This window comes from Elephantulus edwardii, unplaced genomic scaffold (assembly GCF_000299155.1).
Source record: "Elephantulus edwardii isolate Elephantulus edwardi_28Jun2011 unplaced genomic scaffold, EleEdw1.0 scaffold00243, whole genome shotgun sequence".
Lineage (NCBI taxonomy): Eukaryota > Metazoa > Chordata > Mammalia > Macroscelidea > Macroscelididae > Elephantulus > Elephantulus edwardii.
Window position 1 is genome coordinate 1,340,659 of NW_006399993.1, and position 13,049 is coordinate 1,353,707.

At 38.3% G+C, this 13,049-nt stretch overlaps 1 protein-coding gene across 1 annotated transcript in view; it reads left to right on the top strand.

Moving 5' to 3' along the window:
* Window positions 1-13,049, top strand: part of LOC102871850 (phosphatidylinositol 3-kinase regulatory subunit gamma-like) — a 152,954-nt gene that overhangs the window by 135,796 nt on the left and 4,109 nt on the right. The window contains exons 6-8 of the mRNA XM_006898982.1: window positions 81-223; window positions 8,445-8,519; window positions 8,959-9,129. Coding sequence (XP_006899044.1) covers window positions 81-223; window positions 8,445-8,519; window positions 8,959-9,129 — 389 coding nt within the window. The remainder of the gene's footprint in view (window positions 1-80; window positions 224-8,444; window positions 8,520-8,958; window positions 9,130-13,049) is intronic.

The window sequence follows — 13,049 nt, forward strand, 5'->3', positions numbered from 1 at the left end:
AAAAGATTTATTTTAAGACAAAAGACACAAAAATATAAAGGTAAGACAGTGTATAGTTTTCCTTTATTTTTCTCCTAAAGGAAATACAAATGAAGAGGACTGCAATTGAAGCTTTTAATGAAACAATTAAAATATTTGAGGAACAGTGTCACACACAAGAACAACATAGCAAAGAATATATTGAGAGATTTCGAAGAGAAGGGAATGAAAAGGAGATTGAACGGTAAGTCTCCCTACTGCCTCAAAGTTGCATCAGTGTGAAAATGCTTCCTTTCTTCCCCACCAATTCTGTCTTACCTGCTTCTGTCCCTCATACTGTATAGTTTTGAATATGAACTATTCATAGCTGCTAATGGTTACCATACTGAACTTCCTTTCTCTTCTTTACTCCTTTATACTTGAAATTGCCAGTTCTTGATCATTCTTTAGGATTCATCTTTTCCCAGATAATTTTTCCTAATTCTGCAAAACTGGTTTATGGGATTTCTATATCCCAATTGGAGGAAGATTCATCAACAATGAGTGTTATGCAGATGACAAAACCTTTCTTGCTGAAACTGAGGAAGACCTGAAGACCTGCAGAAGGTCAAGGACTGTAGCCTTCATATGGATTAATGTTCAATGTCAAGAAAATAAAAATTCTTACCACTGGGCCAATAGGCAGCATTATGATAGACAGTGAAGGAGATTGCGATAGATAACAGTTTTCGTTTGGCTCTACAGTCATCACTCTTGGTACCAACAGCCAGGAAATCAGAAGACAAATTACATTGGTAAAGTTTGCTGCCAGGGACCTCTCCAGGGTACTGAAGAATGACAATGTTAGTCTAGAGTCTAAGGTGTGCTTGAACCAGGCCATAGTCTTCACAGTTACTTCCTGTGCTTCAGAAAGCTGGACAATGACTGGGGGAGGATAGCAGAATTGGTGCCTTTGAGCTGTGATGCTGGAGAAGAGTGTTGAATTTACCATGGACTGCCAGGAGGCCCAAACATTTTTGTCCTGTAGAGTGTGAAACCATGCTGCTCCTTGGAAGCAAGGATTCTGAGGTTTCATCTGAAATGCTGTGGTCATGATGCAAGGAGGGGACCAGTCACTGGAGAGAGACAGCATGCTTGGAAGGATGGAGGGACAACACAAGAGAGGAAGAGCCTGGATGAGAGGGATTGATTCAGTTCCTGGGGTAATGCCTGTCAGAGACAATAAGGTTGGCACAGGATAGAGCACGATTCAGAGCTGTTGTACGTAGGGTTGCTGTGAGTTTCTAGCATAACAACAACAGCAGTAGCTAATCTCATTGAGAGTAGTTATGGTGGATTGTTTTCCTATAGTACCCTTGAAATAATTTATGAGTGAGATTCATGGTAGCCAAATTTGTCCAAAACAAATTTGAAGAAAAAACTACCTGGAATTCATAGCCAATACTCATTGACTAGTTGTCGATGAGAAGATAAATTTTTATGTCATTTTGAGATTAATTGGAGGTGAGTAGGAAAGTTACCTAGCAATTGAAGGTAGCTGCAGTGATTGTAGCTGTCAAGATAAAAGGTAATAAGCACCTGAATAAAATCAGTGGCAAGAAGAGAGTGGAAATGTGTAAAAAATGTTGTGGTCTTGGTCCCTAATATTCATGAGTAGAGGATAATGTTGTTTCCTAAAAAGGGGAATGTCTGTCTGTGTTTCATTGACTATGAAAAGGCATTTGACTGTGAATCACAGCAAATTGTGGCTGACTCTGAGAAGAATAGGAATCCCAGAATACTTGATTGTGCTTATGCAAAACGTATAATTGGACCAGGAGGCATTCATTGGAATAGAGCAATGAAACACGGCATAGTTCAAAATTCGGAATGGAATATGCCAGGGATGTGTCCTGTCTCCATACCTTTTCAATCCATATGCAGAACAGATCATCTGGGAGGCTGGGCTTCATGAGGAGGAATGTGGCATCAGGATTGGAGGAAGATTCATCAGCTACTTGTGTTATGCAGATGAAACAACCTTGCTTGCCAAAACTAAGGAGGGCCTGAAGCATTTGCTGCAGAACGTCAAGAACTGCAGCGTTCAATATGGATTGAAATTCAACATCAAGGAAACAAAGATTTTCACCACTGGGCCAATTGGCAGCATCATGATTGATGGTGAAGAGATTGAGATTGTTAACAGCTTTAGTTTCTTTTGCTCCACAATTAACACTCTTGGTACCAGCAGCCAGGAAATCAAAAGATAAATTACATTGAGAAAATATGCTGTCAGGGACCTCTCCAGGGTACCGAAGAGCAGTGATGTCAGTCTGGAGACTAAGGTGTGCCTGATCTAGGCCATGGTCTTCACAGTTACTTGCTATGCATCAGAAAGCAGAACACTAAGCAACAATAGCAAAGTTCTACAGCATAGCAAACAATAAGTGCTGGTGAAATTGTGGAGAGATTGGAACCTTTATTCACTGCTGGTGGGAGTGAAAATGGTGCAGCCACTATGAAAGGTGGTTTGATGCTTTCTCAAAAAGTTCGAAGTAAAAATACCTTTTGACCCAGCAATTCCACTACAAGTAATATACCATAAAGAAAACAGAGCTGCTGTCACCAGATAGTTATCTTCACTCCCATGTTCATTGCTTTGTTATTCACAATAGTAAAGAGATGGAAGCAACCCAAGTGCCCATCAGAAATGAATGGATAGAAAAACTATGATATAGTCAACACAATGGAATACTATGCCGCACTGAAAAACAAGGAACTCATAAAATATTACACATCATCGGTGAGACTGGAGGACATTATGCAGAGTAAAATATTTCAATCACAAAAGGACAAACACTGCACAACACCACCGTTATAAAACAGGACTGTTTGGGGACAGGGAGGAAACACAAAAAAGGGGATAAATAATGAATACTGCATTGGGACAGATGAAGGAAAGAACTGTTTAAAAGAAATATATTATTACACATTATTTGTATGACACACAGTCCAGAATAAGAGGTACATAGATAGCAAAGTTGACTTGGGAAGGGAGGAATTATTTATTAATGAATGAATTGGTTTTTTAAAAAGCGAACTGGGGGGAAGAGAAGGGAGGAAATGTGCAACAATGAATGAATGAAAAATCCAACTTTTCTGTAAGCTTTCATTAAAATAAAAAATCTAAAAAATTTAAAAGAAAGCTGGACAGTGACTAGGGATGATAGAAGGAGAATTGATGCCTTTGAGCTGTGGTGTTGTAGAAGGGTATTGAATACACCATGGACTGCTAGGAGAACAAATAGGTTTGTCCTGGGGAGGGTGAAGCAGCTTATATAGCTTTGCAATTTAGGATAAAAAAGGGATTTAAGAGGAATAATTGTATTGGTGATGATAGATCCAAACCATGAGATTACAAATAGTATAAGCAAAATATGAAGAATGTTGAGTATATACATTAAAAGGATATTAGTGGCCTTTATAAAAGCAATGTTACTAAGTATGGGAGGATCAAACTTTAGGTAATAGTAAGTCAAGGAGTGAAATAGTTACAGAGTAAAAAAGGAATGAAAAAATAGATCATAAATAATATATCATTCAAAAAAATAATTTCTCATGTTAGCATCATCATGTTGTTATGTAAGTGTAGGGCTAAGTACTATGAAGCAGTGTAGCTTAATGGTTAAAACCATCTACTTGAATACGTGTTGGCCATTGTTCCTGGGTGGACCTGATTCCTGACCAGATGTGGTAGGTATCAGGTTAACCTGTCTTCCTCTTAATTTGATCTTCTATAAACTTTGTATGATATCTTACCAGAATGCTTTGAGAATGAAATGTGATATGTATGCCACATGATGGACTCATAATAAATAGTAATAACTTTTGTTAATAATGAAGAAATACAAAGGAAGAAGTTTTGCTTTAGTTGTAGAAGGAAGTAAAATTAAATAGGATAAAAGTTTTTTAAAATGTGATAAAGTTTTAATAGTAATATAAAGTTATATATTTGTTTATTATAGTTTTATTTATTATAAAAGTATTAATCATTATTTATTCTTTGCTCTTTTTTAAGTATCACAGTTAGTACCTTAAGGGGATCAGTTCACTAGATAAAATTAGGTCCTGGGGCAAAGCCCATCTTCTTTACTGCTATCTTTTTTGTTTTTTAAATATCCATTCATTCATTATTGCACTTTTCTCCCTGCTCACCCCTCCATCCCAGTTTGCTCTTCTCTTTGAAAAGTAAAAGAAAAATTATTTCATTGCTATACAATCCCTCCCCCCAAGTCCACTCCACTATGCAGCCTTTGTTCTGGACTCCTGTCATGACAGTAATACCTAATCATTACAGTTGTGGACAATTAATTGCTGTATAGACTAGAAGAAGCTATTTGTGTTAAAAAAAAGGCATAACTTGTTTGCCTTTAGCAAACATCAAGTGCTTATCAATATGGGGAAACTATTGTTATGGTCCTTTTTTCACAAGTAATGTCTGATTTAATTCACATAACAACCCAGTGAAGTAGATAGCATTGTAGGTATTCTTTTTAAAAAGATGATCAAATGAAGATACAGTGAAGTTAAATAATTTGCCCAAAGCCATAGTAAGTAAGTGGTAATACAAGGATTCAAACCTCAAGAGGCTGACTCCAGAGCCATTGATCTTAATTTCTGTGCTATGTGATTTCTTGCATATCATACATATAACTGTATAACTTTACTTAGTTTGGTTATACCTAGAATGGGCCCTAAACCAGATTATTAGGATTACCTCTCACATTTTTATCTTTTGGTCTGTTTTTGGTTGTGCTGGGTTGTATCTGTTCTTGTGAGGTGAGACTTTGGTGGGAGTCTTACAACATATCCATAACTTAGTAGAAGTTCTCTATTCCAGTGGAATAGAGAATCTTTTTTTACATTGGTGATGTTTGCCATCTCATTGGTTCCAACTTATAGTCTAGACTCTTATTGGGCAAGCTTGGATCTCACTTCCATTTCTGAAATCAGTCACTATGACCAGAGAGTGCAGTGAGAAGGCATGTAATATTCTTATTGACCAAGCTGGAGTATTGTGCAGATAACTCTGAGTCTGAAAGAACAGCATCAGATCATGTCTCTAAGAATATCATCAAGAGACTAGTACCAGAGAGAGGGAGTGGACACTGGGCAAGTATGAGATGTCCACCACATGTAAGATATTAGGACGTGCTCATTCTGTAGGGCTATTATGCTTGACTGTTGTTTCAGCATTAACATAGAAAATATCTTTGCAGAATTATGATGAATTATGACAAATTGAAATCACGTCTTGGTGAGATTCATGACAGCAAAATGCGTCTAGAGCAGGATTTGAAGAAACAAGCTTTGGACAACCGGGAAATAGATAAAAAAATGAATAGTATCAAACCTGACCTGATCCAGCTGCGCAAGATCCGAGATCAGCACCTCGTGTAAGTAGCCTAGGCCTGTATGGCATAGGAGCTGTGGGCACCACTGTTGCCACTAGAGACAGCAGAGTTGAAAGAAAAAGCTTTAAATTGAGAACTGGCCAGTAAGGTTGTAAGAACTTAGGAAAGCAGCCTTGTTAATAGAAGAGTGGAAAGTCTATGTATATGTTTACCTAAATTCAGTCTTTAAGGAAAGCCACAAAATAGAACTCTAATCCATACAAATGCCTTGAAAACCCAAGAGAAGGGCTTATATAGTTTAGCTATATCTAGGAATTAATAGAGATATTATCCAAATACAGATTGAAACATATGTTATCAGAACAAGATGTATAGATTACATTTTTCAGAAGGATAAATTACTAATTCACAGAAGAGAATCCATGAGAAAGGAAAAGATATGGGACTTTTGGGTAATGAACAGATTGTCATGGAATATTTTTATGTATGACATTCAGGAATAGACCACAACTCAATTCCAGCTCCTGGCACTAGAACACTTAGCAAGGATGTCAGACTCTGAGTTTTCTATAAACTTCAGAGTTTCTCTAGAATAAAATACAGAAGTAATGGAATACAGACCCACAAGTTAAAAGGATTGTTACTCTTGTTAGGTGCCATCAAGTCAAATATGACTCACAGTGACCCTCTGAACAACAAATCTGAGCTCTGTCCTATGCTGTGCTGAAGAGGAGGGATTTCAGTTTAAAGACTAAGGTGCACCAAATCCAAGCCATGGTATTTTCAGTTTCTTTATATACAAATAAAAGTTGTTGTTGTTGTTGTTATGTGCCGTCGAGTCGTCTGTGACTCATAGTGACTCTGTGTACAACAGCCCTAAACTCCGCTCTGTCCTGTGCCAATCGCACTGTCTCTGACACTCCCATCCCAATTATCCCAGTCACTGAATCAATCCACCTCATAGAGGGCCTTCCTCTCCTGCGTCGTCCCTCCACCCTCCCAAGCATGATGTCCCTCTCTAAGGACCGGTCTCTCCTCACAACATGTCCAAAGTATGTTAGATGGAGCCTCAGACTCCTTGCCTCCAAGGAGCCACCCGGTTTAACCCTTTCCAGGACAAATCTGTTTGTTTTCCTAGCAGTCCATGGTATTCTCAATACTCTTCTCCAGCATCACGGCTCAAAGGCATCAATTCTCCTTCTATCCTCCTTGGTCATTGTCCAACTCTCTGATGCATAACAGGTGATTGCGAATAAAAGTTAGACAATAAAAAAGGAAAACTGATGAAGACCCAGTGCCTTTGAATTGTGGTATTGGAGAGGAGTATTGACTGTCCCATGGACTATCAAAGGAACAAGTCTGTGTTGGCGGAAGTGCAGCCAGGATCGCATCAGAGGCAGTGACGGTGAAACTCATCTCACATACTTTGGGCATATTGTCAGGCGGAGCCAGTCCTTGGAGAAAGACATCGTGGTTGGAAAGGTCAATGAAAAAGAGCAAGACCTTGCACCAGGTGAACTGACACAGTACCTGCACTGGTCTGAGCATGGTGTGGATCACCAGAGTGAAGCAGGAGAGGGCAGTGTTCCAACCTGCTGTTCTTAGGGCTGCTGTGAGTGAGAGTTGACCTGACAGCACCTAAGAGCAGACAATAGGTGCTGGAATTGTTTTAAGTAGTAAGAATAGGGCCATAAAGAGTAAAACAATTTACATTTTAATGGAGAGAAATAAACAAGTGTGAAAATATTTAATTTATGAAAATTATAGAGAGTTTGGGGATGGCCTTAGTTGGGACAATTATTGGAGTCATCACTGAGGAGACTATGTCTGTGATGAGGGCTAAGTGATCAGGAGCCTCAGTGGAGGGGAAGTAATGGATGAAAACATTTTATGCACCACTCTAATTTTAGACTGTTGGCTACCTGAAGGGAAATAATGACTGTTTATATAATTTTACATTTAAAATGTTAGTAGATTTTAATTTAAGATACTGTGATTTATATGGCACTGAAGTAAAAGCAGTATTAAGTATTCAGATAGCCACCCTGAGTGTACTGTGTGTTAAAATTGACCTTGAAGTTAGTTTTTTAGTTTTAAACTCAATAGCATCGATCACATAGGAGTGAGGCTTCTGCTTTAGCCAAGATTGCTTATTTATGGCAGTCTTAGGAATGAAAAGTTTCAGGAACAAAAGTTCCTATGTATGATGCAAACATGTATGTGTGTACGGTCCTGTGACTTTCTGAAAAAGGGAGATGAGAGATATGTCTAATTTCAGATAGCTTTCCTTATTCTTTTTCATTAAAGAGTTTAATTCCAAATGAAGGAAAATACGTGGAAAGGCTAATTTAGAGAATCAAGGTTATCCTTTACCTTATCAGTTACACTCAATACACTTGGTACCAGCAGTCGGGAGACTTACTGGACTGGAGAAATCTGTAGTCGGGGACCTCTACAAATTATTGAGGAGCAATGATGTTAGTTTGAGGACTAAGGTGTGCCTGATTCAGGTAATGATTTTTTTCAATCACTTGCTGTGCTCCTGAGAACTTCACAGTAAATAAGTATGAAAAAAGAAAGAATTGATGCCTTTGAACCATGGTGTTGGAGAAGAGTATTGACTACCCCATGGATTGCTAAAAGAACAAATAGAAATGTCTTAGAGAAGGTTCAGCTGAAGTACTCCTTGGAGGCAAGGATGGTGAAGCTTCATTTCACATACTTTGGCCGTGTTGCTAACAGAGTCTCTTCCTTGGAGAGGTGGAGGGATGGCAAAGGAGAAGACGACCCTCAACTAGGTAGATTGACTGTGACTGCAACAGTGGGGGCTTGAGTGTGTCAGAGATGATGAGGATGGCAAAATATAGGATGGGGCTCAGATCTATTGTTCAAAGAGTCACTGATATCAGTTGTACTAGACTCAATGGCACCTAACAACAACAAAGCTATTCTTTGTGAGTTTTTGGGAGAAAGTGAGTTCTTGTACTCTGAGGGCTGGTTGACTGAGGTATGTCTACTTCGCCCAAGCAGAACTTGCACAGTTGTTGATGCTTGCTGTCTTCCCTGTGGCAGGTGGCTCAATCACAAAGGAGTGAGACAGAAGCGTCTGAATGCCTGGCTGGGAATCAAGAATGAGGATGCTGATGAGTATGTTCTCTTTGTACCTTTCTCTCAGAGTGCTTTGTTCCCAGTAGAAGACATGGGTTTTATACATACAAAGTATTAGTTTTCATTGTCATTTGAGGACTTGGCATCCAGAACTTTGCAACTTCTTTGAACTGAATTTCCTGAAGAGTATGTTAGAGGCTCTTGAATTTACAGATCTGTCTGTCCACATAACACTAGTATGCATTGGCATCCAGACATTTGTATTTCAGTTTATTGGGTGGAACAGGTGAATCTAGAGCTTTCTGTACCATAACAAGTAATGAAGTTTTAAACAAAGCAAAACAAAACCCAACTCAAAACTAACTGAAGTTTTACTTTTTCTTTGTGATAAAGACTTAGAAGCAAGCCCTGTTTATGTATTTGCTTTTAGAAATCAGTAACATGATTGTTAAAATAATATTTTAATATTAATTTTCAGAACCTATTTTATGACTGAGGAAGATGAAAACCTACCTCATTATGATGAGAAAACCTGGTTTGTTGAGGATATCAATCGAGTACAAGCAGAGGACTTGCTGTATGGAAAACCTGATGGTGCATTCTTAATTCGAGAGAGTAGCAAGAAAGGATGCTATGCTTGCTCTGTGGTGTAAGTCACTCTTGGGTTATGACTTTTCAAAACATCTGTGTTGATTAATAGAATACTTCTCATAAAATTCTGGAGCAATGAGTTAAATATACTAATGAGGAGGGCCCTGGGCTTGAATCATTAATGTCTGTACAATGAGTTAGTTGTTTTAGGATAAATTATATCTGAAGTTTTCTTTTAATTTACATGGTAAGCAAATTGGGCCCTTCCTAGTGCTGCATGTAGAAAGTAATATGAGATCTGGAACTGCTCTGCATTCCTAATTCTGTCTCCATTGTTAGGTTCGTAAGGCAGGTTTGATTAACTAGGAAAAAGACAGCCTAAAATTTTAATTAAATAGTATTTTGTTGATACGAAAAAGAATTCAAACTCATTGCTGTTGAGTTGAAACCAACTCATAGCTGACCCTCCAGAGTGTTTTCAGAGGCTGTCAGTCACCTTTCTGCCATGCAGCGGCTGGTGGGTTCACACAGACCTATAGCCAGCAGTGTATGTAACACTACTAGATTGAGTATTCAGATAGTGAGCCCCTGTGATAATCATTAGTGTTGCATTTACGATGAGAAATTTAGGAGGAAAGCAAGTGAACATGGAAATAGAACTATAAAACAGCACTGGAAAACAGTAAACCTAATAGACATTTCCACCATCCAGCAGTAGCCAAATACTCAGGTGCATTTAAACAAAACATGACCTGTGTACTAAAGATGAGACCATAAAACAAATCTCAGAACACACTGAGATGAAATCAGAAGTAAGTAATAAAAGGAAATTTGGGAAAGTCACAGATATGAGAAAATTAAACTAAACATTCCTAAAGAATAAATAGTTAGAAAAGGAGTAAGGGAAATGAAAAAATATGTTCCAAAATGTATTATGATGCTGCTAGAGGGAAATTTATACCGCTGTGCACCTGTATTAAAATAATTCTCTTAAATCATTAACTTAACCTTTCACTTTAAAAAAGTAAAAACCAAACTAAACCTAAAGAAAGTAGAGTGGAAATTTATTTCCATCAGAGTGGAAATAAATGAAAGAGAGCATAGAAATATTAAAGAGTATCAATGAAACTAAAAGTTAGCTCTCGGAAAAGGTTGTTAAAAATGACAGATACCTAATCTGACCAAGACAAAAGAGAGGGAAGACTCAGATTACTAAAATCAGGATGAAAAAGGTACAGTTATTAACAATGTTCAGAAATAAAAAGGATAAAAAAGAAGTATGTACTGGCTGAAGCAGACAGATTTCTAGGAAGACACAGACTGCTAAAGTTGACTCAAGAGGAAACATACAATTGGAATTGAAGTTTAACAAGAAACTTCCCACAAAGAAAAGCTGAAACCTAGATGACTTCATTGATGGGTTCTACAAAATGTTTGAAAAATGACCACTTTCCCTTTACAAACTCTTTTAAATAAATAGAATAGGGTGAACCCTTCCCAACTCATTCTTTGAGGCCAGTTATTACCCTGATACCAAAACTATAAAAGTGATATCACAGGAAATCTAGAAACAAGTGTCCCTTAGGAACATAATACAAAAAATTCTCAACAAGATACTGGCACATCAACTCCAGCAGGAGTGTTAGACCATCATACACTTCAGTAGGATATCCAGGAATACATGATTGGTTTTAATAGTGTGAAAATGAGTCAGTACAAAACGCCAAAGATAAAGGACAACATCCACATAATTATCACAGAGTAAATTTAGACCTTCATACAATCTACAGAAGGGGAAAAAAAAGTAAAAATGTATCATGTTGCTGCTGTTCTTTGGTGCTATTGAGTGGAGTATGACTCACAGTGGCCCAGGAGCAACAGATCCGAATCCTGCCCTATCCTGCACCTTCCTCATCATCTGACGCACCTGAGGCCATTGCTGCAGTCACTGTGTCAGTCCATCTTGTTGAAGGTCGTCTTCTCTTTCACTGACCCCTCCAGCTTTGCAAGTGTGATAGGTCAAGTAAAGTAGAAAACTCTTACAAGAGAAACATATCTTCATGACCTTAGATTATGCAGTGATTTCTTAGAAAAGATACTGAAAATAATAGCAACAAAAGGAAAAACAAACCATAAGTTGGACTTTATAAAAATTAAAAACATTTGTTCTTCAAAGACATTGTCAGAAGAGACTTGTACACCAGTGTGCATTGCAACATTGTTCATACAACTGAAGGATTGAAACAATCCACATGCCTCTCAAAGGGGATGAACAAAATGAAGTAGGAGATGTACGCACATACATTTAGCAAGTAGGAGAAATGGAGTTTTAATTCAGGTCATAATAGGGTTGAAAATTGAAGCCATTCTGCTGAGTGAACAAATCACAAAAGGACAAATGTTGTATGACCTCACATCAATAGACCGTAAAAGGTAAATGTGTGCAGACTTAGTGGTTGCCAGAGAGGGAAGGGAGGAGGGGAAATCACAGCAAGAAAGGAAGACTTCATAGCTGATTATAATAATTGCTGGCAGTAAAAAAAATAATAAAATTGCTGGCAGTAAATTCTATGCTTGTTAAAAGCTGAATTGGCAAAAGTTGTATGATAAATATATAACAATGACAAAAAAAGGAATAGGCTGCTTTTGTCCATCTAAGTACCTCATAGGATTAGGTTCCTTAGTTTGGAAATTTAGGGTCATGGCTTCATGGGACAGCCCCGTTAATTGGCTTTATAGTGAATTTAATGGTGCTGTTCTGTCTCCTAGTCCACTGGGAAGTATTTGAGGTCGACTTAGGTTATCACTGGTGACTGACATTGAAAACACGCTCACTGCCATCTTTGGCTCTTGGCTGAACCAAGTCCAGTGCCTGTGTCCGGCTCTGGTTCCATCTTCATCTCGTTCAAACTGCTCTGCCCCCATGGATGATATTCTTGATAGCCTCCTACAGCTCATTTGTTCTTCATTCATTAGTATTCAAGGCCCAAACCTGTTCCTGAGATGGTCTTTAAATTCAGAAGGGATAGACTCAAGGTCAAACTTTAGTTCTTGTGGATTTGATTTGATTTTCTTTAGCTTCAGTTTGAACTTGCATAACAAGTAGTTGATCTAATCCACAATCAGCACCTGGCCTAGTTTTCATAGCTGTTATTGAGATTCTACAACAGTTTGTAATCAGTCTTATTCCTGTGTATGCCATCAGGTGAGGTCCATGTGTATAGTCACAATTTGTGTTTCTTATAAAAGGTGTATAAGCAATGACTAAACCACTGATTTTACAGAATTCTTAAAAAAAAAAAAAAAGCTTACCACATACCAGCCAAGTTGGTTTCATTCACCTGGAGCGACAGAGGAAGAGGAAAGTAAGAAATAAGGGAACATGGAATGTTCCTCCAAGAACAGCTGGCACTTTTACCATGAGACCAGACCACTGGATGGTGCCAGCTGCTATTACTGAACATTTGATCAGAGATTCAGCAGAAGAATCCTGATTAAAAGGTGGAAATGTGGAAGACTGTTTCAAATTCTGATGAATTCTAGACTTTCTGGAGCCATGGAGGGTAGATGAACCTCTAAAACTATTGCCCTGAAATAATATATAAACTTTATACTAAAATTATCCCCTGAGGTCTTCTTAAAACCAATAATTGTTGTTGTTGTAGTTATGTGCCATTGAGTCGTTTGCGACTCATAGCAACCCTATGTACAACAGCCCTAAACCCTGCTCTATTCTGTGCCAATTGCATTGCCTCTGACACACCCATCCCAATTGCCCAAGTAACTGAATCAATCCACCTCAGAGAGGGTCTTCCCCTCCTGTGCTGTCCCTCCACCCTCCCAATCATGATGTCCCTCTCCAAGGACTTGTCCCTCCTTACAGCATGTCCAAAGTATGTCAGATGAAGCCTCAGAATCCTTGCCTCCAAGGAGTAGCCTGGTTTAACCCTCTCTAGGATGAATCTGTTTGTTTTCTTG